This window comes from Mustela nivalis, assembly GCF_964662115.1.
Source record: "Mustela nivalis genome assembly, chromosome: 2".
Taxonomy (NCBI): Eukaryota; Metazoa; Chordata; class Mammalia; order Carnivora; family Mustelidae; genus Mustela; species Mustela nivalis.
The window spans coordinates 1,578,039-1,601,258 of record NC_139021.1 but is presented as its reverse complement, the minus strand read 5'-3'; the positions used below and the strand labels follow the sequence as shown (position 1 = coordinate 1,601,258).

At 66.2% G+C, this 23,220-nt stretch overlaps 3 protein-coding genes and 1 long non-coding RNA gene across 8 annotated transcripts; 2 read left to right on the top strand and 2 right to left on the bottom strand.

The window, feature by feature from the left end:
• Positions 1-320: 320 nt before the first annotated feature.
• Positions 321-8,413, top strand: PSCA (prostate stem cell antigen). Of its 5 annotated transcripts, none has more exons than XM_082720580.1 (5): positions 321-408; positions 861-987; positions 1,854-1,963; positions 7,019-7,126; positions 7,649-8,413. In XM_082720580.1, exons 2-5 carry the CDS (start codon positions 899-901, stop codon positions 7,861-7,863), a joined length of 522 nt encoding a protein of 173 aa, XP_082576706.1. In that variant the 5' UTR covers positions 321-408; positions 861-898; the 3' UTR covers positions 7,864-8,413. The 5 variants fall into 5 exon arrangements, 2 of the variants coding, with proteins under 2 accessions (XP_082576706.1, XP_082576705.1); XR_014308772.1 differs by lacking the exon at positions 321-408 and adding an exon at positions 2,691-2,899 and having other exon boundaries at positions 863-987; positions 1,564-1,963; positions 7,649-7,678; XR_014308773.1 differs by lacking the exons at positions 321-408; positions 861-987 and adding an exon at positions 2,691-2,899 and having other exon boundaries at positions 1,476-1,963; positions 7,649-7,678.
• Positions 2,774-13,284, bottom strand: LOC309859654. Its single transcript, XR_014308780.1, has 3 exons — positions 12,545-13,284; positions 10,366-10,488; positions 2,774-2,848 (listed from the first exon to the last, which is right to left on the bottom strand). It is a non-coding gene; the product is annotated as an uncharacterized lncRNA (long non-coding RNA).
• Positions 13,285-13,750: 466 nt separating this feature from the next.
• On the top strand, positions 13,751-18,024 carry THEM6 (thioesterase superfamily member 6). The gene is made up of 2 exons (XM_082720581.1): positions 13,751-14,394; positions 16,534-18,024. The coding sequence occupies exons 1-2, from the start codon at positions 13,882-13,884 to the stop codon at positions 16,645-16,647; spliced, it is 627 nt and encodes a 208-aa protein (XP_082576707.1). The 5' UTR covers positions 13,751-13,881; the 3' UTR covers positions 16,648-18,024.
• A 2,600-nt stretch (positions 18,025-20,624) lies between these two features.
• Positions 20,625-22,450, bottom strand: SLURP1 (secreted LY6/PLAUR domain containing 1). Its single transcript, XM_082720599.1, has 3 exons — positions 21,784-22,450; positions 21,280-21,399; positions 20,625-20,964 (listed from the first exon to the last, which is right to left on the bottom strand). Exons 1-3 carry the CDS (start codon positions 21,947-21,949, stop codon positions 20,708-20,710), a joined length of 543 nt encoding a protein of 180 aa, XP_082576725.1. The 5' UTR covers positions 21,950-22,450; the 3' UTR covers positions 20,625-20,707.
• Positions 22,451-23,220: the final 770 nt, after the last annotated feature.

Below are 23,220 nucleotides of genomic sequence, written 5' to 3'. Positions count from 1 at the left end.
CCGCGGGGCGCACCGGCCCGGGAGTCGCGGGTCTTGTGCGAGTGGAGCCCCGAGCTGAAGGGCGCGGGCGGGACTCCTGCGGTCCCGGGCCAGGGCTGGCAGGAGCGCGGTGATGCGGCCCCTCGCGTTAGTGAGATGCGGTGGCCCGAGCGGTTTCCTTCCCGCTGAGAGAAAACGCACACCCCGGAGAGGGAAAAAGGAAAACCGTCGGGTCCCTGTCCGGCAGGGGCCGGGGCCTTACTTGCTGCACATCTGATGTGCGGGCTTCGGATGCGGACGCGGGGCCCCTGCTCGGACCTGGGCCGTCCTGGGCTGAGCTCGTCGGGGACCTGGGGATGCGATGGATGTGGTCTGCATGCGGGGCGGGCGGGAGTCTTTGGAGCCCGGAGTCCAGCCCCGGCGCGGAAGGTGCCCGCACGTCCACACCCCTATCCCCAGCAAGCTAGGAGGCGGGGGTGCGGAGCGGCTGTGTGAGCACGGCGTCGGGTAGGAGGGAGGGAGGAGGGCCCGTCGGGGAAGGCGACGTGAGGGGCAGAGGAAGGAGAGGAGATGGGACAAGGGACGCGGGTCGCAGTGCTGCTCGGTAGCGAGCCCAGAGACGCGCACCTGCCTGGAGCCTCTGCGCCCTGCGCGTTATGGCTCTGCTGCCGAGTGGCTCCTTGTTGCAGCCGGGGACAGGGAGGAAGACAGTTCCACAGCCTCCTCCACTCCACTCCCTTTCTTCCCGGACTCCCCCAGAGGCTGCGGCCCCAGACCCTCCTTCCAGCGCTCCGCAGAGGGTTCCTGCGGCCTGGGCTCCCCCCTTGGCTCTCCCCTCTCTAGCACACCCACACCCCGGGTGACCACCCCTCTCTGCGCAGAAGGAACGCGGGGCGCCGCTCTGTAGAACCTTCCCAGCATGTCCTGGGCCAGCAGCTCACGCCCAGCCTTTCCAGACCTGAGCTCGGAACACGGCCCAGCGTCGACCGGTCAGCGCACCCCACCCCGGTGAGTGGCACTGTCCTCTTCGCCTTCACTCGGCCAAAAATTCAGTCATGCTTAACCCATGCTTAGCCCTGATTGACCAGGAGCTCCGCCCAGCTCTGCCCTCCCCATCCGCGCCCCATCTGACCTCCTGGCACCCCCAGCTGCTCTCTCCCTGGTCTTGGTCCCCACCCCACCCCCCGGCCTCCTGGCTTCTGTCTCTGCCCCACATCAGCCATCTGCTGCTGTGTGATGGAACACCCCAGACTCAGCGGCTTGAAATGAATCATCTTGCTGCACCTGGTTCTGTGGGTCAGGAATCTGGAGGTGCTAGGAGCAGCTGTGCTTGCCCGAGGAGAAAACTGGGGGCACTGAGCACCCTCTCCTGGGGCACTCGGTGGCCCCACAGGAAGGCTGGCTCTGTCCCCGTGGGAGACTCTCTGCTGCCACCTCATGGACACGGGATTACATGCACCTCCCAGAGCCTACATGCAGCAGCAGAGGCAGCCTGGGGTTTGACACCCCCCCCCCCACCAAGATGCACCGAGTTCCCCCAGAGGCTCCCATCATCACTCTGAGATTCTTGGGCCACATCTCCAGGTCTGAGCCCACGCTGGCAGAGAAGAGAGGGTCAGAAAGAGGATGAGAAGGAAGAACTTGGGTCTCCTGGGAATGGCCACTGATGACTCCACCGCCTCACCCTCCATTGCACAGGACCCAGGCCACAGCCGCTCCCCACCGCAGCTCCCCATCCCTGTTCACAACCAGAGTGGCCTTGAGGGTGTCAGTCTGAGCCGATCAATGCCCCACTCATCCCTGGAATCCCAGTGAGCTCCGCAGAACGGTCCCCAGCAGGCCACACCACATCTGGCTCGAGCTGTCCCCTCCAGGCCCCACACAGGAGCCCCTTCCGGATGTGCTGTCCCTCAGCCCGCAGACCTCCACTTGAAGGCAAGACCGGAAGCAGCAGAACCACTCACCCAGATCCTGGAGGCCTCGGGTGGGGAAATGTCACCAGCCAGTCCCCAGAACAGGGGGGGTTTGGCTCCAGCCTGGGGATGCTTGTGAATTCCACAGCCTCTGGCAGAAGGGCCGCATTGCCCATGTGGACCAGGTGTCCTGGGCTCCCTGACCTCCCTCCAGGACAGAGGAGAGGCGGCTGGAGATGGGGGACAGCTCTAAGAGGCACCAGCACCGGTAGGGGGCTGGAATGCAAGGCCAGAGACAGGAGGAGGGATGGGTTTGGGGCAGAAACACTGATGGCACGTAGGACACCTTTGTGAGAACCAGGACGAGGGCCCTTCTCTGGGGTGCAAGGCCCTTCGCAGAATTCGAGGTGGACAGGCACCCAGGCTGGCAGTAGGCCGAGGGAGCTCGGCCCTGAGGAACCGGGGGTGAGAAGCAGGCTCCCAGGCCCCGGCGTGGAACTCAGTGCCCGCAGGACCCACACACGTGCACACACTCACAGAGCTTACTTGACGCCTGAATTTCAAGAGCCCAGAATGGGAGGCCAGGCCCTGAGCATGAGCTCCCCAGGGGTCCGTGGTCTTGCAGCGTGCAGTTGACCCTCTCGATTTTACCAATGCATTTTTCTCAAGAAAAAGGTCTACAGAAGTAGAAGGTGAAATAAGCTGTGGTTTTGTCATTAACCCACCATCTTTATTTTTTAAATTAATTCTGCCCCAAATATGAGATTCATCCAGCACTGGTGTCCATTCATGTGGCAGCTCCGGGCGGTCGCGGTCTGCTGGCAAAGACCCCGCACAAGGTGGGGTCAGTGATCCCTCTTCCTTCCGGCTTTCTGTCCTGACAAGAGAGCAGGCAGGAGCTCCAGGGGACCCAGCAGGCGGGGCAGGCAGGTGAAGAGGCAAGAGAACAGGAAAATCTGGAGCCCCGAGAGGTGACCGCAGAGCCAAGAAGAGGAAGAAAGCTCAGGGTGAGTCGCAGCGAAGGCCCACCCTGACCCCGTCCGCTGCAGGGAGGGGCTCTTAGCGGCAGACCTTCCCAGAAAGTGGGACAGCCAGGGGGTCCAGGCTCAGCCGAGGCCGAGGGGCTTATTCAGTGTGTCCCCAAAGCATGGGTGATGGGACAGAATGCAATCAGTGACCAGAGGCAGGTCGTCCGCGTGAACGGGGTCAGCGTCAGTCTGTGACCCTAGTGAGGACTTAGTTGTAGACTAGGTCAGAGGTCAGCCCGTGCCGGGGCGGGGGCTGTTCATAACCGTGGCTACGGCAGCATAGCCGTGGGCTTCAATATTGGAGCTGTGGCTCTTAGGCTGTCCGCTCAGTCAACTCGGGCCCCTGTCACACAACCCTGCGGGCTGGGCAGCCCACGCAGCCCACGGGTTTCTCGCAGCCCCGGAGGCTGGACGTCCGAGACCAGCGTGCCGGCAGGGCTGGGTTCTGCCAGGACCCACTTCCTGGCCTGCACCCGGCCCCCTCCTCGCTGTGTTCTTGAACCTGGCGGTGCGGGGAGCTCTGCCGACCGATCTTACCGGGGCCCGAACGCCTCCATGGGGGCCCGCCCTCATGACCTCATCGGACCCGATCACCTGCCCACGGCCCCACCTTCAAGCACACCACACCGGGGCTGGCTTCAACGTAGGAATCTGGGGGGACACAATTCAGACCATAGCATTTTGGCCCCTGGGTCCCCAAAATTCATGTCCTTCTCACATGCGAGGTACACTCATTCCTTCCCTGTTCGGTCTAACCCCCTGCCTTTTACCCTCAGAGGGACGGCAGCTTCATCTCTGTGGCTCTGGGCGGGCCTTCTCTCCCGGTGGTTCTGCCCGTATCAGGCTGGATGTGTCCCTGGGGTGGGGGGGTGCCCCGTCCACGATGGTGAGCAGCTTTCCTGGCCCGCACCCCTGGAAGGCAGTAGCACTCGCCTGCTGGGCCAACCACAGCGTCCTCAGACACTGCCAAGCCTCCCCTGGGGCCCGGAAGCCCCCTGCTTGAGAGCCACAGCCCTAGCGCAGTCACGTCGTAGCGAGTCAGGTGAACAAACGTGCGTGCACCTGTCAATATTTGCGGAATGAATGTTCCAGGCTGTGCTAGGTGCTGGGTGCCCGGAGCACGAAGGCAGATAAGAAAGGCTCCGGGCCAGGGCACCTCCAGTCCCGGGGGCTGGGCCGACAGGCAGACAGGGAGGTCACAAACATTTTACCGCACGAACCACCCGAGCTGACGGGGCTGTGGGCTAGAGTGGGGGTGTTCAGGGAGAAAGTTCTGAGCGGCCAGAGGAGACCAGGAAGGCAGCTGGTGGAGGGACCACACTCACCGCCACCTTTCCCACCACTGTGGGACCTTGGGCAGCGTCATGCCCCTCCCTGGCCCCAGGCTCCTCATCTGCTAAAGCAGAGATGCCATCTGCGGGAAAGGGCCCAAACTGGTGGGTGTCAGGGAGCCATGCAGGAAAGACCCCAATGCCAGGCAGTTCTGGGACTCAGCCCTGGCCCACGTCACTGTGTTGTCTTGATCGAGGTCTCAGGGTGAGAGGGTGGAAGCTGCTCCCCCCAGGGGCGTCGTTCTGCCCCCCCGCCCCCCGCCCAGGAGAGCTGGGAGCTGGAGCTCACTGCCCCAGCGAGGGCCTTGCCGGCAGCACGCACTCGGCCCTGCCCTGTCCCAGGGGTGAGCCCAGGGGGGATGAGGTCAGATGCCAAAGCGAGGACAGACATGTGACCTCAGGGCCAGGCAAGCAGCAGGAAGCCAAACGTGCTCTCTCCACCCCTGGGAGGGGCCTGTCACCTCCCCAGACGTGGGGTCAGCAGGCAGTGGGCGTGGCCTGTACCTGCCCACACCCACCTGGACACCCCAAGGGGTCATGGGGAGACTGTTTACAAATGGAGGGTCACGTTTAGAGTGACCACTAACAGGGACCACTAATGGGCCCCTAGGCCAAGAGCAGAAGGAAGCCACTGGGCCCTGAGCTGGAGGGCTGAGGGGATGGTCTGGGTCCCCCAGGCTGGCCAGGCTGGTGGGAAGGGAGGAGGCTGGTCCCCAGGGACACGGCCACCTCGCTGTCGGGGCACGGAGGAGGACATGGCCCGGCCTCTGCACCTCCACACTCAGGTCTCCAGCCATTGGAAGCCCTTTGGGGCCCTTCTGGTATCCTAGCACACAGACAGGGTGGAGAGCGGGTCTGGGGCACAGCCTGTGTCCAGCCCGGTGCCCCCTTCCATGGCCTCCTCAAGAGGCAGCTAATGCTCCATTTCCCAGACTCCCTTGCAGCTAGAGTTCCGTGTCCTGGGGGGATTCAGGAAGGTGGTGAGGGTTAAGCCTAGAGCCCAGCATGCACACATTTCCATGCACCACGCCGGTGCCCTTGGGCTGTGCCAGCCCCCCCTCCAGCCTCAGGGCCCTTCCCAGAACGGTCTCCCCCTTCCCTGTGCCCCTCTTGGGTGTGGCCATTCAAGGCCCGTAGTCCCTGGGGAACCAGGAGCCCTGGGAGCAGAGCAGGGCCTGAGGGAGGCTGGGCCTCAACCTTGGCCTTCCACACTTACCCCACCCTGGCCTCACTGTGAGCCCCATGCCTCGCCCTGGGGGTGCTGAGAGATGGCAGAGAGTGGGGAGGGCAGCCCTGTCCCGGACAGGCCCCACCTTCCGGAAGCAGAGGGAGAGGACAAGGGGCGTGGTGGGGCGGCCAGAGATTGGGATCTACCTGCGCTGGGGTACTTGCTGGCTGGGGAGCCCGTCCGTGTTGACTGTGAGCGGTGGAGCCTCCCCCTTGCCAGGCGAAGCCTATAAAGCCACCCGGAGTCCAGCCCTGGGCCGCCCGTTGGTGACCATGAAGGCTGTCCTCCTAGCCCTGCTGGCTGTCGGCTTGGCCCTGCAGCCAGGTGAGACCTCCGCCCCCATGGGCCAGAGCGACGGAACGGCGCTGGGGGAGAGGGGACAATCAGGGGAGACCAGAGGGGCACTCAGCGAGGGCACCCACCCAGAAGGACAGAGAGAGGAGGCAGAGGCGGGGAGAGGGGGAGGGCGGTCAGGTGGAAGATAGGGAGGCAGCGGCAGGAGGAGGGGGCTTTGGTCCTTGCCCGTTGCCCGTGTCCCCCTCTGGGGCAGCTCTGAGTACAGCCAGGGGGCAGCAGGGACCCACCCAGAGGCGGGAGGGCATGGCGGGGCCTGGCTTTCAGAGGACCAGCAGCCAGAGGGACGCACGGGGAACATGCAGTGTTGGGGGAGGCACAGGGGCAGAAGAACCTCAAGGCAACAAGTGCCTCAGAGGCAAGGAAGGGCCAAATGAACGGAGGGGGTGCTGGGGGGTGTCCCGACAGCATCGGGGGCCCCTCCCCCGGCCCTGCCCTGGGGTCCACTGTGGGCACCAAAGACCGCAGCCACCCAGGCTGAGGAGCGGGCCTCGGCTGCTCTGGTCTGCGCTCCAGGCCCTGCGAGGTCCTGCCCATCGTGGGTCGCCACGAAGTCTCTTAGGGCCCCAGCTTCCTCTTTGGGAAACTGGGGCTCATGACGATGGCCCCCATGGCTGCTGGGGGGTCAGCTGGGATGTGGGGTGACTGAGCACGGGACCGGCAGCTCGGGGCCTCCTTGCCTTGGGTGACTCTACCCTCTCGCACCATTGTTTTGACTGGAAGGGGCCTTACTGAGCCAGCTGGGGCCACTGCCCCCAGGGACAGAGCAGGGCCGGGCCAGGGGCCCACGCAGGGTCTCCCGGCCCTGGCGAGACCTGGGCAGGGCTGGGAGGCTGGGTCGGACTGGCACAGGTTATTGAGACAGTGACGTCCGGTGGCAGGAGCAGTTCTGGGGTCCGGCCCGCCCTGCCCTCCCCTGCTCACCGTGGAGCGTGTCACTCCCTTCCTTCTCAGACGGGGGCATTCGGCAGAGGGGCGGGCTGGGGCGCTCACGGTGGGTTCCAGGTGCCAGGGCAGCCAGGAGGCAGAGCAGCATTCCTGGTGGACTCTGATGAGCGGGTTCCCTCCCTGGGGGCCCCCAGTCTGCCGTGGGCTCTTGCGCTCCCACACACTGCCAGCGGCCTGGAAGCTATGACATGACAAGAGGAGGCTCCGTCCCCTCTCTGAGCTGCCCCCGCCCCCCAGGCTCCGCTCTGCGCTGCTACTCCTGCAAGGCCCAGGCGAGCAACCACGACTGTCAGCATGTGCAGAACTGCACCAGCTCCGAGACGTACTGCTGGACCGAGCGCATCCGTGAGTGGCCCTGTCCTTCCCGCGCCTCCCCGGGACCCTGCCCCGGGGCCCTGCCCAGACTCCCCCAGGCCGGGTGGGGCTGGGCCCTCCCTTTTGCCAATCCCTTGGACTCCCTGCACCTTCCCACCCCCTGGTAGGGACTCGAAGACCTTCTGTCCTTCTGCCCACTTGTTCACCCACCCACAGATACAGGTGCTCAGCTTCCCTCCACCGTCTGTCTGTCCATCCGTCCCCCTCCGTTACTCCTCCACCCTCCCCCTCTGTCACCCACCCACCCACCCCCCACCACCCACCACCCACCCCTGCGGTCAGCCATCAGGCATTTTCAGTTGCAGCAGCAGGTCGGGGTGCCGGGGGTGCCGGGGCATGTGGATACGGATGAGCCGGGCACCTGCCCTGACGCTGCTGGCACTGTGAGGTAGTCACCCGGGGTGACTCTAAAGTGCTAGAGTGGGGACAGGAAGAGGGCCATGGGATCGAGGACAGGGCCGGGTAGGTGAGCTGAGCAGCCCCTACCCCCAGGTGTTGTTGACATCGTGACCAGGATTAGCAAGGGCTGCATGTCGCACTGCATGGACGACGCCCAGAACTACTACGTGGGCAAGAAGAACATCACGTGCTGCTCCACTGACCTGTGCAACGCCAGCGGGGCCCGTGCCCTGCGGCCAGCGGCCGTCCCCCTGGCGCTGCTCACCACTCTCGGCGGCCTGCTGCTGTGGGGTCCCAGCCGGCTGTAGGATCCGGGAGGGCCCCACTGTGTCCCACACTGGCTATCAGTGCCCAGGGGTCCTGGAGCGCTCTTCACACCACTGGCCCAGTCGAGACCCCTCCGAGACCCCAGCTCATGTTGGGCCACGCCCCTCTGCCCCTCCAGCCTTCTGTGGCTCCCTCCAGAAGCCCTGCCCAGCTCCCCTGCTCAGCAGGCTGGGTCCTGGTGATGTGGCACCGTTCTAAATCCCTAGAACCCAGCCTGCACGTGGTCTGCCCAACGCCCATGCCGCAGCCCCTCCTCAACCCCTGCTTGGGCATTTCTTCCTCCGGCAAGACTTCTCTGCCCCACCCCCCATCGGCAGAGCCATTCCCACCCATGATGTCCCCCGCAACCAGCAAGGAACAGGCACTTGGGAGGCCCCACAAAGGCTGAATAGAATTAGGGGCAGGGAGTGAGAGGTCCCCTGGGCCCCAAGAGATGAGGTGTGGAGGGGGGTCCAGCTCCCCATGGCCATGGGAGTCCTGGGGCAGTAAGCCCAACCCACAGGAGGCCCTTAATAAAATCCCCCGACCTAGTGTCAGAGAGCTGTGTCCTTATGTGCCCTGGGTTGGGGTCCAGCGCTGTGTGGGACGGCCACCCGGCCCCGTGACCATGGGCTGTGGCCACAGCACTGACCAGCCACATGGGGTGGAGGTCCAGCCTGGGCAGGAGCCAATGACCTGGGCATTGCTGCAGAAGGTGGTGGCCTCCCTAGGGGCTCCTGGCTCTTGCGGTGAGACTCGCTTGTGTCTTTCGACCTCTCTGAGCCTCGGATACTTATCTGTGACCCCTGTGCCATGAGGACTGAGCATTCACAGGACACAGAAGCTTCTGGGGGGAGGGGCTGCTACTGTGTGAGGTCCCCACGGTGTCCCTTCCCTGGCCTTCCCTTTTGTTCGAGGAGAGCCCTTCTGTCTCTTTCTTGAATTTTTTATTTTGTCTGTTATAAGGGAGGGCAGCCTATGTGGGTGGGGCAGGCCGTTGGGGATGTGAGCAGGGTGGTGGCCGTGAGCAGGGGGTGTCCTCGGAGCGGGAGCCAGGACAGGGACCTGCACGGGATGGGGCTTCCAAGACACATACCAAGCCGTGGGCGAGGCAGCATTAGAACCCAGGGTCTGGAGAGCTGGGCTGGGGGTGGGGCAGGATTACACTGACCAACAAGGTTGACCCAGAAGCTCAGTCTCCCTGTGTGTGTCCTCAGGCAGGCCACTGGGTCCCAGGGCCGCCACCTCCAGAGGGTGGAAATCCCTCCCCGTGTTGAGTGGCGATTCTCTCGGCACCCTTCCCAGCCCTGGTGCCCGGCCCCTGGGGAGCAGCTGTGGGCTCCGGCCTCTCCCACGAAGCTCCGCTAGGGCCCAGCACACAGACCTGGCTTGGCTCCAGTCCAGGGTCCTGGATTCAAGGCTGGGCCTTTGCTTCCTGGGAGAACACCCCAGAACTGGGGGGACCCTGGGCAGAGCATTAGGCCCATCAGAGTCTGAGCTGTGCTGGAGCTTAGAGACTTAGGACTGGTGGGCACTCAGGACTAGGCTTCTTTGTGCCCTGAAATTGTGGGGCCCAGGCTCATTGACCCTGCCCAGGACACAGGGGACACCTCTGTAGTTACAGAGCACCTGCTAGTTCTAGGCGCTGTTCCAGACACACCAAAAACAGCAGTCGCCTGGGTTTGACTGGATTTTCCCGGACTCTCTTGATGCCCTGGGACCACCCCAGGTCATGGAGCTTACAGGACAACGGGCTTAGGTGAACAGGATCAATACAGAAATATGTAACATGTCAGCAGGAGAAGCTAGGAAAGGAGTAAAACACAGAGAGAAAATCACAAATACCGGTGGGGCCTGGAGGTCCAGAGGGATGGGCCACAGTCCACTGAACAAGGTGGGGCCCTTGGGCAGGGGTCCTCCTCCCTGGGGCTGAGGCTCAGGGTGGTGAGGCGGTGCCTGGACCACCATATCCTGTCCCAGGCTCCTGGGTTTGAAACATCTGGGCCAGAGGCAGGGGAGAGGGCAGGTAGGCCGCTGCGACGTGGGAGACCTGGCAGGGTTCTTCATGTCCCAGAGCCAGGGGCTCTCCTCCGGCCTCCTGAGTGGTCTCCAAGTTCATGCAAACTCACAGCACAACAGAAGGTGGGGCAGGAGCCCCTCCCGACACACAGCGCGCTGGGGCTCCTCCTCTCGGGGTGGGGAAAGCAGGGGGCCCCTGCAGGGGCAGCCCACTGGCCCAGGGCCCCCCAGCAGTGGGCCCTCATCCCCCCGTCCCCTCAGCATCTAGTCCTCATGGACTACAGAAAAGCAAGGAATAAGAGAGCACGGGGCTCAGATCCCCACACGCTGGGCTGGCGCGCGTCTCCGTCTGCACTGGCTCCGGGTGCTTCCTGTGTGAGAACACGCAGGTGCACGCCGCGAGCCACACACCTGGCTCACCAGACACACGCTCCGCAGCAAACTGCTTTCTGAACCTAGATCTTTCCATAGTGAGGAATACAGACCCTCTCGGTTCCGTCTGGAGGCGGAGGCGTTCCCCTGGACAGATGGACTTGGGTTTGTCTTTACGATGCCGCTCCCAAGCACTTTCCATGCTGGAGACATTGTCTGAGCCTTTCACCTCTGTCCTGAAACGTCACACAGGGGCTCGCCCATGGGTCTCCGTGCAATCCGTCATCAACTCCCCGCCACCCAGCAAAGCCGGCCATACAGGGAAAGAGCCAGGGCACAGAGAGGTGAAGGAGCTGCCCCGAGGTCACACAGCTGGCTCGTCACCCTCCTCCCCTGCGTGCTTGTTCACCTTGAGCCAGACCTCCAGCGGCATCCCTAAGTGGGCACCTCTGGCCCTGGCACCGCGCCGTCCCAGGCTGGAGGCAGTCTGGTGCTGTCCTCCCCGCTGGGGACTCTGGCTCAGGCCGCCCCTCAATCCCAGGGCCTGTCTGCCTGGCCCCTCCAGGGCTGGGATCGCTGTGCCCCCGCCCCCGCCAACCCCGTCCAGGTTGGTGAGTTCTCCATGTGCGGCCACTTGGGTGTTTGTGGAGTGCCCTGCCCACGTGACCCAGGACTGGACGAGCAAATCCCCGTGTCAGTCAGCAGCCTGGGCCCCGCTCTGTGAAGGGCTGCTCCTGCCTGGCTGGACTCGGGGTGCAGTAGGGAGGGAGCTGGAGTGGGGGCAGGGCGGTTGCCTGAGGGAGCCAGGTCAGACCCTCTGGAGGCAGCAAAGTCAGGGGGCGGGCGAGGTCCATCTTCCTCTGTTTCTCGAAGCTCCATCTTTGTCACGTGACCCCCAGCCCCTTCTCCCTCTTTGCCTGTCTCTCTGTCTCCCTCATCTCTCCCTGCCCCCAGACTCCTCCCTGCAGTGGGGGTCCACCCACCTCCTCGGGGCTTCTCTCCTTCTTCTCCTGAGCCCATGAACAGGGACTCAGCTGCTTGCCTCACTGGGGCAAGCGAGACAGGAAGGAGTTCTGTCTTGAGGGCAGGGGTGGGGCGGGGCAGGCCCTATGGGAGCCTTAGGGCCTGGAGTGGCTTAGCGCCCCTGCCCAAGTGCCCACAGCTGCAGTGTACAGAGCGGGGACCCCATCTGCCCACTCCACAAAGGTTATGGGTGCAAGGGCTGTCCCTGGGGAGTGGCCCTTCTGGGCCAGGCCCTGCTCTGCGCTGCACACGAACGTCACCCAAACGTCACCATGTGCCCACGGACACACGGCCTGCCTCACTGTGGAGCACTCGTGCCCGCGGTCTAGATGAGGGCACACAGCAGGCCGGCGACCCCTCTGGGAGCAAGAGTGCATCTGGGGAAACTGAGGCACGCCATTGCAGCAGAGCCGCCACCAGCTACAGCAAACACTCTTTTATGGACCCAAGGTTCCAGAGGGCTATGGGCTGGCTGCCCCACAGACAGATGGGTCTGGGCCCTCTCAACCCTCCCTCTGCCATGCCCGCAGGCTACTCCTTCACTGTGACAATCACCACCTCGAGGCTCTGACCCCGGGCAAGACCAATGGGCCTGGGACAGAGCAGAGGAAGGGGCCCGGGGTGGGGTGGGGGTCCTCCAGTTGCTGGCTCCGAGGCTCCTGTTCCGCGCACTCCTCTCCCCCGGAGCCCTGTACCAGGCGGTGGCCACTAGAACTTAGGCCGTGGGGCCGCCCGTGTTGGTGACGCCAGGCACTACCCAGACAGGACAACTCTTGTGCAATCACGGGGACCCAGGAGTAGCCCTTCCGAAACTCGCCCACCCTGCCCAGCGCCTGGGGCACAGACGCTTCAGGCCAGGGCAAGGGAGGGGGTTCCAGGTCCAAGAGTCCCTGTCCTGACTGGGACCCCTCACCGTCTGCCGATGACCCCCCCCATGCCCCGCGCCTGCTGTGGAAGACGGTTGCAGGAGGACGGCCGGCAGCTAAGAAGGAGTTTGTTCCTGCAGTGGTGTGGGGCTCCGCATGGATGGCTGGGCAGGGGGAGCCTCCTGGGGCCCCCACCCCCATTTTATCATTTACCAACCTTCACTGACGCCTCCAGAACAGCCTCTAGAGGCGGCCCCTCCCCTGTGGGGATGCGACAAAGTGTGTTCCCAGACCAGCTGCCCGGGGGCCTCAAGGGACATTGTCATCCTGAGAAGCTGCCCCACCCCAGGGACAGGCGAGCACGACAGGGACAACGGTGAGCAGCGGGGAGAAGGCTTCTTACGTCCAGGGGCTCCTAGGACAGCGGGATCAGCCCTGATAGAGAACGAACTGCCTGTCCCTGGGAGCATCCAAGCGGATCCCCCGACCCAGGAAAGCCCGGACCCCGTTCTGCCCAACTACGGGCCCCAGAAGAGCAGCCAGAAAGAGCGCAGACGGAGTCCAGAGAAGGGCCGGGACGCCGGACAGCGGGCTCCAGGCTGCGGGGGCCACAGCCCGTGCTGGCGAGGCCTGCGGGGCCTTCGCGCTGCCCCCGCCCGGCGACCTGCCGCTGTCCGAAAGGCGGAGGCCGGGAGCTGGGGATGGAGGCTGAGACGCCCGGACTTGGCGGTGGGGTAACGAGGTCACAGGCTGGGACTGAGAAAGCCCCCGAAGGGCCCGACGGGGACGCGCCCCGAGTGGCCGCAGCGGCCCCGGGGGCGGTCGCCCTGCCGAGGGGGGTGCCCTGGGCGTTCCGGAGCCTCGAGGGTCGCTTTCCGGCGGAGTCCTGAAGCAGCGCCGCCGGGGCCGCGAAGGGCTGGCGCCCCTGCCCCTGCTCCGCTCCGTGTCCTCCTCTCCGGGGCCCGGCGGAGTGGCTTCAAGGGCCGGGGAGAGAGGCCGGAGAGGCGAGCTCGAGCCCCCAGCCAGGCCGGAGGAGACGCGGCGGAGCAGCACGGCTGCCTCTGCGCCTGCAGCGCGGGGCGCTCCCGCCAGATGGCGCTGTGGCGCGGCGCCCGGCGCGAGCGAAAGCTTGAGGGGCCGCGGGCGGAGGTGGGGGGGGGGGCGGGGCGGACCACTGAGGAAGCTGGGGGGGGGGGCGCCTTTGCGGGGGGCGGGGCGGACCACTGAGAAAGCTGGGGGGGGAGGAGCGCCGGCGCGGGGGGGGGGGTGGACCACTGAGGAAGCTGGGGGGAGGGGCGCCGGCGCGGGGGGGGGCAGGCGGACCACTGAGGGAGCGGTGGGGCGGGGCGGACCAGTAAGGGCGCGGGGGGGGCCCTCCGGCGCGGGGCGGGCGGGGCGGACCACTGAGGGGGGGGGCCTCTGGCAGGGGGGGCGGGGCGGGGCGGACCACTAAGGGCGCGGTGGGGCGGGGCGGACCAGTAGGGCGCGGGGGGGCCTCCGGCGCGGGGGTCGGGGCGGAACACTGAGGACGCGGGGGGGGGGCGCCGGCGCGCGGGGCCGGGGCCCGGGCCTGCGGCACCTGCGGCCTCCGGCGCGTCCCCCCCGGCCGGCCGCGCGAGGTGGTTCGCTCCGGCAGCGCGGCGCTCCCGGCAGGCGGGGCGCGGGCACCGTTGCCGCCGACACCAGGGCCGTGGCCTCCGCCGCCGCCGCCTCCCCCCGCGCCCCGCGCCCGCCGCCACGATGCTGGGGCTGCTCGTGGCGGCGCTGCTCGTGGCGCTCGCCTACTTCGCGCTGCTGGACGGGTGGTACCTGGTGCGCGTGCCGTGCGCCGTGCTGCGCGCGCGCCTGCTGCAGCCGCGCGTCCGGGACCTGCTGGCCGAGCAGCGCTACGCGGGCCGCGTGCTGCCCTCGGACCTTGACCTGCTGCTGCACATGAACAACGCGCGCTACTTGCGGGAGGCCGACGTGGCGCGCGCCGCGCACCTGGCCCGCTGCGGGGTCTTGGAGGCGCTGCGCGCGCTCGGGGCCCGTGCGGTGCTGGCCGCCTCGTGCACGCGCTATCGCCGCTCGCTGCGCCTCTTCGAGCCCTTCGAGGTGCGCACCCGCCTGCTGGGCTGGGACGACCGCGCCTTTTACCTGGAGGCGCGCTTCATCAGCCTGCGCGACGGCTTCGTGTGCGCGCTGCTGCGCTCCCGCCAGCACGTGCTGGGCACCTCGCCGGAGTGCGTCGTGCAGCGCCTGTGCAAGCGCCGGGTGAGCACCCTCTACCCCGCCCCGGGTGCACGCCCCCCGCAGGGACCAAAGGGCTCCTGGTCTCTGAGCCCGCTCCGGCTGCCAGTGCCTCCTTAGGGGTGCTCCTGTCCCTCCGAATATCACCCCAGCCCTTGCCGTTGGATGCAGGACCTCGTGCTGGTTCTTAGCAGGGTCCCCCCCCCCCCCCCGCCACGGCTCCGCCTTGCGCCTCCGGACTCCATGCCATAACCTCCACCTTTCCCAGGGCAAGGAACCCTTGCCTCTCCCAGGCGTCTGAGTCCTGGTGGTGCTGGGTGCTTGGAGTGTGCAGCCGCCGTCTCGGGTCCTTGGTTCTGAACGTGAGGGATGGTGTCGGTGAGGGGAGGTGACTGGGAATTCCCGAGGACCTGAGGACACCCCACCCCTCCCCCTGCCCTTTTCACACGGCTTGGACAGGGCCCCTGGGTTTGGGGTGGGGGGATTGAGCCCCCGAGAGCCCCAGGTTGTTCTGCCTTTACCGGTTGGAGTGAGTACCTGAGTGCCTGCGTGGGGCTGAAGGGCTCTCCCCAGGGCCTGCTCCTTCCAGCACGGCTGCTACTGCAGCGTGGCGACAGGGGCCCTGGGGACAAGCTAGGGCACCACTACGGTGATGGTTTCCAGGGCACGCTCCTGCCTGAGGTGGGTTCCCAAAAGCTTCTCTGCAGCCTCCATGCCAAAGCCAGGGCCCACCCCAAACCCTAGGTGCCCTAAACCAGGGCTCTGCCCTCTCTGGCTTTGGGCAGGGGCCTCCTGAGCCAGGAGGGACACAAGTGCACCTTAATTGTGAAAGGCCAGCCTTTCCCCGGTATCAGAGGTGGGGAAACTGAGGCTGAGAGGCAGCGGGAACCACCCAAGGCTATACTGTGGGCCATAGGCACAGCTCCCCAGTTTTCTATCTCTGTCTCTGAACACCCCTAAAGGTCCTGGATGTCCCCCACGCCCTAGGGACAGAGATGCTCCATGTGTCCTTTTATGTGTAGGGACTGAGCTGGAACGGAAAGGCAGAGGGGAGCCTTTCCTGAAAGAGAGGGTGCCAGGCGGCCGGCGGGGGCTGGAAGGGGCTTCGCGGAGAGCTGGTGGCAAAGCTTCACGGACATACCCCGAGGATGCCCAGCCAGGGACAGGAGGGCCAGTGTGGGGCCTGCAGGGGCCCGGGAGCCTGGCCTAGCCCATGGGTCAGGGAGTGTCCCAGACAGTCTCGGGTTTAGTGTAGGGCAGTCTGAGTCTGGTGCCCAGAGATCCTGCGTGCTGCAACTAGGGGGGCCGTGGGCCGATAGCTGGCCTACAGCCCAGCCACCGCAGCTGGACCCCACAGCTGGCTGGGTAGGCAGTTCTCCTGGAAGCCTGGCCTGGATGCTGAACAGAGCACCCCTGTCTGCAGGGGAGGCTGGGGCTGCACATCTCTGAGCCCTTCTGCCCCGGCTTCTCCCCTTGCTCCTGGGAACGCCCACAGCCCATCTGCAACCTGTGATCTCTCAGGCCTGAGCCTGCACCTTGCCTGCCTCCCCAGCACAGAATGGTGGCCGGGTGTGCCGCAAGGCCGTGGTGTGGCCGGGTGTGCAGGCTGGGGACGCATTAGCCAGGCCCAGAGCTGCAGGTTCAGCTTTTCCTGATGCACTCGGGAAGGACAGGGGCTTCAGGCAAGCCCCTGTCTGGCACTTTCCCAGCAGAGGGGCTCTGACAGTGGCCCCTCCGTCCCTCCCCCTTCTGCTACCCGCCCCTGCTCTTCCCTCCCTCCCCTGCTTCCACCCCTCCGCCCCTCCACCCCCAGCTTTAGACTCCTGACGCCCCCTGAGCCCCTCTCTCCTCCGCTTTCCAGCCAGCTGGCCTCAGAGGTTCTCGCCTGGGTTCTGGGGACACACAGAAGGCTCAGATGTGACCCCGTTGGGGAGACAGGCCTGGTGATGGAGGATAGGGTCGTGAGCGCCGGCCAGGGGGAAATGCAGACATTGAGGGCCTTGGGGAGGGGCACCTGGAAGAGGGAACAGCATGCGCAGAGGCGCAGAGGTGTGAAGGCAGCACCCCAGCGGGGGCCCCTCCTGGCAGCCCTGCGGCGGCGGCTGCTGCTGCTGCTGCTGCTGCTGCTGCTGCTGGTAGGAACCTCACCGTCTCCCCCTGCAGGTGGAGCCCCCTGAGCTACCCGAAGACCTGCGGCACTGGGTCGCCTACAACGAGGCCAGCAGCCAGCTGCTCAGGGCGGAGAGTGGACTCAGTGACATCACCAAGGACCAGTGACCGCTGCGCCCTGCCGACCGGCCTCACTCTGGGGGCGGTTGCCCTCCCATCCGTGCCTGCCAGGGGTGGAGAGTGCAGGATGGACCGGCCGGCCGGGCTGTCCCCGCCGCTGAAGTCCGTCTCAGCCCCGCCCCCTCCCCACGCTCAGGCCCTCCCTCCCCCAGCCAGTAGTCGCCGCCCCCTCCCTTACGCCATGCCGGGCACTGGACCCGGAGACAGAGACCCTGACCCAGCTCTGCCCTTGGAGTGGAGGTGATGAGGAAAGTGGGAGGCCCAGGGCCCTCAACGCCTCATCCCAGGGGATGGAGGTTGGGCCCCACCTGGCAGGTGAAGCCAGTTTCTGTGGGTTCCAGTCGGGAGAGGGACCAGCTAAAGCCACCCTGAGCACTGGAGCCTGGATTTTGAGCAGGCTGCAGGGGTGAGGCCTGATTCTGGCCTGGTGAGGATCTGCAAAGGGTCAGAACCGCATTTGAGGCAGAGCCCTGTGGCTGCGGGTGGGGGAGGGGCGGGCCCAGCGTGGAGTCTGGGCAATCAGGGCCCAGGCCGGCTGACCAGAGGGCAGAGGGGCTCCCCCAGAGTGCGGGTAGGGCCTGCGGCCGGACGCTGTGCCAGAGCCCGTCAGGTCAGATGGCACAGGGGTGCTGGTGGTGAGCTTCCCGTCCTGGCTGGGGCCTGCTGGAGGAGGGAGCTGTCTTCTGCCCAGGTGCCCTCTGCACCTTGCCCTTGCTCGTCCGCACCCCTGGGTCCTCACAGGGCTGCTCTGGGGCTGTGGGTCGGACCCCACCCTCTTCAGGCCTACAGCACCTCACACGTCTGCTCTCCTGGGGTCGTCCTCAATAGGCATCTTGCTGGCGACTTTTGCCTCCCTTTGCCGAGGGGCTGCCTCGCTCCGTGGGCTGGGGCTGAGGAAGGGTCTTCCAGGGTTGGCCTGTGTGGCTCCCTGGTAGGTCCCGGGGCTGTGGGACACCAGCACAGCTACCTCCTCCTGCCTAATCACTTGCCCTCCAGTCCGGAAGGCCTGGAGAGAAGCAGACGGTGGCCCAGAGCACTGACAGCAAGGCAGGGGTGCGCAGAGCTGGCTGGGGAGTCGGGTCAGGGCCCCGGGGGAGGATGGGCGCGGGCTCATGGGTGTGCTCAGGACGAGGGGCCACCTCGCTGTGGTCCCCTGTGGCGTAGGCCGGAGCCATGGAGCCCCTGGACCGCTTCTCTCGCCCTGTCCGGGCAGCCCGCTGCCCGCTGGAGCAGAGACCGCAGCAGTGCCCCAGCCCCTGCCTGCCCCTCCCCCACGCTGACCTCTGCCTTACAGCTGCAATGGGAAAGCTGCAATGTTTCTGATTTATTTAAAGAAAACCCAAGATTAAAGGGTTTTGATGTCCATGTGCTGGGGAAAGTCATTCGTCCAGTCCTGCCCCCGCCCCCCCGGGAAGCAGGGGGCCGCTCGCGGCGGTGTCTTTCTGCGGGGGGTTTGTCTAGGCTTCTTGGGCCCCCCGTCTTGGGCCGAGCAAGATGTGCTCCCATCTCACAGAACACGGGACCGAGGCCACGAAGGATGGCCCCAAGCCCTTGTAGGCCGTGCTGCTTCCCTCGTCCCCAGCCCCTGGACCTGGCTGTCCCAGTCTGTGGGTGGCAGTGCTCCTTTCTGATTTGGTCCCAGATCCCCCAAGGTGTCTGGGAGGTCCGGCCTTGGAGCCTGGGGTTACGGAGGGGAGGCTGTGGGGTGGCAGGTGGGCAGAGTTCAGCGGACCGTGGTGGGTAGAGGGTGCGGCCGGCATAGGGCTCATTCTGCCAGCCCCTCAACGAGGGTGAGAAGTGGGGCCGCCGGAACACAAGGTGGCCGGGGGAGGGGGAGACGGCAGGGGCCACGTCACGCTCTGACCACCTGCTCAGGAGGGCCCGGCTGTGCGGGCCTGGGAGATAATGGGTGATTGGGAAAGTTGGGTTAGCAGCCAGCGTTCGGTGATGGGGGAAGCGATGCGGGCTGGCAGGCCAGTGGTCTGTGGCCGAGGAGGTCGCCTGATGCCTCACTCTTCCCACCTCCCAGGCAGGCCAGGGCGCCCTGGGCTGGCCACGCTGGGCCTCGCCCCTGCCCTGAGCAGCAGCCTCGGCCCACGGGGGCCCTCGGGCGTCCCGGTGGATGTCCGCGCCCCCTTGTCTAACAGGTGTTCGGGCAGGTCCTGTGGGGCATGTGCGGGGAGTGGGGAGCTTGGGGATCGCCGCAGCTGTCAGACAGGGACACATTCCCCAGTGCGAGTGGGGACAGGGGAGGGTGTGCACACAGTGGGTCTGGGTCCCTGTGGGTCCACATGGTGCGGGCGGCCATGCGTCACCCTGGAGGGGGCAGGGGCTGGGGGGCAGGATGGGTCTGTGCATCTGCAGGAGCATTCGGGATGGTCGGGCATCTGGGCTGAATGTCACTGTGTCCCACAGGCCACTGCAGTTTCTCTGTCCTCTCAAGGGAGACACGCCCCAGCGGGTGGGGGCAGGGGGAGGAGAGGCTCGCTCTGGCCCGTGCTGTGTGGAGGAGGTCCAGCCACGGAGTTTGGGAGGGGCTTGCTGACCAGGGCACAGGCCTGGCCCCAGTGGGGTTTAAGCGTCCTGCGTGTGGATGACCTCCCGTCCTTCTGCATTCTCTGTGACCGCACGTGCTCCCTCCTCCAAGGCCCCAAGTGTCCCCTGCCAGTGTGAGCAGCTCCGGGCAGCACCGCGGCCACCCCAGGGCCGGTCCGCCCAGGGCCCCGTGTGCGGCTTCCCCAGCTCCTGAGGCACACCGGGCTGTGCAGGGCTGGGAGCTGTTCTCAGGCCTACAGACCTCAGGGGCTCTCCTCAGGTCAACTTGGCTGAGTTGGCGGGGGTGGGGGGGCGGGGCCGGGAAGTGCGCAGCTCTGGCGGGGGAGGGCCCCGCAGCCTGGCGCTCAGGCGGTGATGGGCAGGGGCGCCCTCTGCTGGTCGTGCCGCTGCAGTGCGGAGGCCCCGCAGGTCCCTGGGGCCACCTGCCTGCTTCCCCCAGGACTGGGGTGGCTGCTGAGCCTCCCACCGGCCCACCCTCCTCATCCTGAAGAAGGATCCTTGTCGACCCCTGGAAGCGGAAGCCAAGAGCTGCGGTGTCCCCATGGGGAGGCCGTGGCCTTGGCCCCTCGCCTCCAAACCCGGGGCCGCTAGAGGCTCTCAGGAACACTGGCCATAATGCAGAACCTGGAAAGGGCCCCGCCCAGAGCGCTGGTGGGCATTTGGGCCTGGAGAGGGGAAGCCGCAGGCTCTGAGGCTGCTGTGTGCGAGACGTGGCTCCTGCCCCCACCTCCCTCCAGGGCTGCCGAGCCTGGTCATGACCAGGGCCAGCTGGGGGTCATCGTGAGGGGAAGGCAGGAGTCTGAGGCCGGACCCACAGGGCACAGAGCCGAGCGCTGGCCCTTGGGGTCTGGGACAAGCTGGCAGGCTCCATGCACACTGTTCTTTCTCATTGCAGCTGTGCCCGCGGCAAGGATATGGTGGGTCCCTTGTCAGGGGAGGTGACCGAAGCCCGTGGAGGTGTGTGGGTGTCCGCTGGCCCAGAGGCACCCCACCCCACACGCTCCTGGGACGCCCAGGCTGGGCGGGCAGGCTCCCCGCTCTCTTCCCAGCTTCCCTGTGCTGGCCCCGTAGAGCCGAGCATGCCCACCCTTGACTCCAGCTTCTTTACCACCCCGGGAATGGGGGGGGGGGCTTGATGCCTCTGGGGCTGAGGGGAGACTCTGGGAGTAGGGGCAGACTCCCCTTGGGTTAAGGCACTGGTCCTGCTCTGAGGTGCCGTGGGACTGGTTTGCAGGAAGGCCAGCCCGGGATGCCTGTCTCCCCCGGAGCCTCCGGTTCCCGTTCTGTGAAATGAGTCCAAATGGCCCTGGGTGAGAAGGAAGGCCCGGGGCTCGGAATGTGCCTGACTCAGCCCGTCTCTCCTGAAAGCTGACTCCGTGCGCTGTCGGCGCCCAGGAAGGAGAAGTGGCCTCTGCCTTGTCTTTATTTATCCTCTGCAAGGGTGGGCGACAGAGGGCCCCTGGCAAAACTCGTAGCCCTTGGGGCCCGCGATTCACCTGAGGCTCGGGGAGCTCAAGGAAGCACGTGGGTAGAGGCGATCTCCAGTGGCGCTGGGCCCTTCAGGGAAGGAGGCGGCCGAGGACCGGGGCCCCCGGCGGCTCGCCCCCAGCCTGGTGCCCTGCATGGAGTTGCACAAGTCATAGAAGCAGCAGTAGACGGGGTGGGCGATTCCTATGCTGTCGGGGTCGGTGGCTATGCAGGAGTTGGCGCAGGAACGGGTCACCTTGGGGCTCTGGTTGAAGGGGTACTCTGCCGGGGGTGGACAGGCATCAGAGCCCGCTCTTCCGCTGCCTAGTGCCCTCTCCACCTGCCCCAAATTTCAGGCACCTGCTCCAGCCCTTTTCAACTCTGCCAGGGACACCCCGTGACCCCCCCCTCCCCAGGCTGGGCCATGCTGCTCCCTCCAGGCGTCTGTTGGGGCATGCCGTGCAGCCTTGGGGGGGCCTGGAGCCCTGAGGCTGATGCAGCCCTTGTGCACCCCAGAGCCAATCCGTGGGACCTCCACCGCTGTCCCCCAACCCTGAGGACCGTTTGGGGAAGGTGACCACTGTGGGCCGGACTCACCCGACTCCACCTGCACCAGCACCGTCTGGCAGGCCGTGGCCTCCGGCTTGCAGCGAGTGACGTTCTTACACAGCGAAATGGTTGTGGGCTGCTCGCATGTGAAGCATTTGAAGGCCTCACCTGGGCGGGGGAGGGGGCAGACCTCATCACCCAGTCTCAGGGGCCATCTCGGAGGCTGGAGCAGAGGCCAAGTGCGGTCTAGCCCCTGGGCATACCCCTCGGATCCACCCCTGCTTGACTGAGACCCTTTGAGGCCCAGGGCTCCGGCCAGCGGACCAAATGCCGCATTCCTCCACTGAGCCTTGGTTTTCCTGCCTAGAAAATGGGGACTTGAAGTCTGACCCGAGCAAAGGCTCTCGGGCCCAGGAGGCTGATGTAGGGCCAGGGAGGTGAGCCTCGGGGGTGCCTATGGAGGCCTGCCCCAGGGCCTGAAGGGCCTCCTGCCCGCTGAGGAGGTGGGCTGAGTGAGGCCAATGACAGGTCCCTCCCAGCCGTCCCGCTCACCGCCACGCATGCTGGACGCTGCGATAAGCAGCAGTGGGAGGGCAGCCCTGCACCAGGCCATCTGCCACGCTCGGAAGCCGGGACAGGCAGCACCAGGGCCGCCTCCGTGGACACTTATACCCTGCCCGCCCTGCAGGGCCTGCCAGGGTGGTGGCGGAAGAGACATGTGAGTCAGCCGGGCGGCACAGGGTAGGAGTGGGACGGAGCGGGCGGGACGGTGGGCAGGCGGGCAGCGTCACGCCCAGGCCCTCAAGGAGGGGGACCCCCATGGCTGGAGCCTGTCTGGTGCCGGCCCGCGAGGACGCCTCCCAGGCACCAAACAGGGACCTGGCTCCTTCACACCCAGATGTTCTCCTCCTGACACAGGAGTCCCCCAGAGCACAGGCCCAGGGGCGGGGCATCGGGCCAGGTGCAGAGGAGGGTGGGCGCCGGGTGGGGTGGGGGTGGTGTCACGGGGGCTGGGATGGGCCCCCCAGGCTCCTCTTGGGCTGACGGGTGTGGGCTCCAGGCAGACCCCACAGTCACTGCCAGCCCCTTCCCTACAAATGATCAAGCCTGAGCTTCCCGATTTTAGGCCCCAGACAACAGGGCTCTGCCCAAACCCTGCCTCTTGACCTAACGGCCTTCTCCGGCTGTTCACGGCCCACCTCTCTCCGAGGCTTCCCCGCGCCCGCACCTTTGTCTGTTCTCTGCCTCTTGGTGGGCGCCCTCCCGGGCCTCCCATCCTGACCTCAACTCTTCCCCGTGCTGGAAGGTCCAGGCCAGGCGCCCCTCATCCAGGGGTCTTCCTGGTGTTCCAGACCCTCTCGTTTCTCTGTCCCCGGACGGCCTAATGGGGGGTGGACGGGTGAGTGGGTGGGGGGGCGGGTGAGGAGATGGGGGGCGGGGGGCGGGGGGGCGATGTTTGAGGACGTGGCTGGGTAGAAGGCGGAGGGTGCGGCTGGGCCCAGCGTGCAGGGGGGAGGGAAGGAGGGGCGGCGGTAGACGGAGACGAGCGGCTGGCCGGGCAGGTGGCTGAGGACAGATTGTGAGCGTGCTGCAGGCTGCGTGTGTGGACGGCACCCGCTGTCGGGTGTGGAGTCGTCCCCCAGCCTCCCGGCGGGATGAGTGCGGGGAGGAGCGGGGACCGGCGCTCAGGAGGTCCTGGTTTGGGTCCTGGTTTCGGTCTTGGCTTTGCTGCTGGCTGCACGTGTGGTCTTGAGGTGACTCCCTTGCCCTCTAGACCGTACTCCAGGGGAGGATGAGACTAGGGACCCAGGGTGGTTTTGAGGGCAGGTGTGATGGGGCCTCGTGGACTGAGGGAACAAAGGGAGGCCCTGCTTGCAAAGGGAGAGACTGTGCTTGCTGCCAAGCCAACAGCCTCACATGGCAGGTGCGGGCGCGGACAGCAGCCGGGCGGCCCTTCCCCAGGGCCTGGTCCCGCGACTGCGCCCCGGA

What these genes read in the sequence shown, in the direction of transcription:
- THEM6 (XM_082720581.1), top strand. Translation starts at nt 13,882, where the DNA reads ATGCTGGGGCTGCTCGTGGCGGCGCTGCTCGTGGCGCTCGCCTACTTC. An exon ending in AGCGCCTGTGCAAGCGCCGG is followed by an intron (nt 14,395 to 16,533) that starts GTGAGCACCCTC and finishes CTCCCCCTGCAG; the next exon opens with GTGGAGCCCCCTGAGCTACC.
- SLURP1 (XM_082720599.1), bottom strand. Translation starts at nt 21,949, where the DNA reads ATGTCTCTTCCGCCACCACCCTGGCAGGCCCTGCAGGGCGGGCAGGGT. An exon ending in AGCGTCCAGCATGCGTGGCG is followed by an intron (nt 21,400 to 21,783) that starts GTGAGCGGGACG and finishes TCCCCCGCCCAG; the next exon opens with GTGAGGCCTTCAAATGCTTC. An exon ending in GCTGGTGCAGGTGGAGTCGG is followed by an intron (nt 20,965 to 21,279) that starts GTGAGTCCGGCC and finishes CACCCCCGGCAG; the next exon opens with AGTACCCCTTCAACCAGAGC.
- PSCA (XM_082720579.1), top strand. Translation starts at nt 5,494, where the DNA reads ATGCCTCGCCCTGGGGGTGCTGAGAGATGGCAGAGAGTGGGGAGGGCA. An exon ending in CGGCTTGGCCCTGCAGCCAG is followed by an intron (nt 5,804 to 7,018) that starts GTGAGACCTCCG and finishes CCCGCCCCCCAG; the next exon opens with GCTCCGCTCTGCGCTGCTAC. An exon ending in CTGCTGGACCGAGCGCATCC is followed by an intron (nt 7,127 to 7,648) that starts GTGAGTGGCCCT and finishes CCCTACCCCCAG; the next exon opens with GTGTTGTTGACATCGTGACC.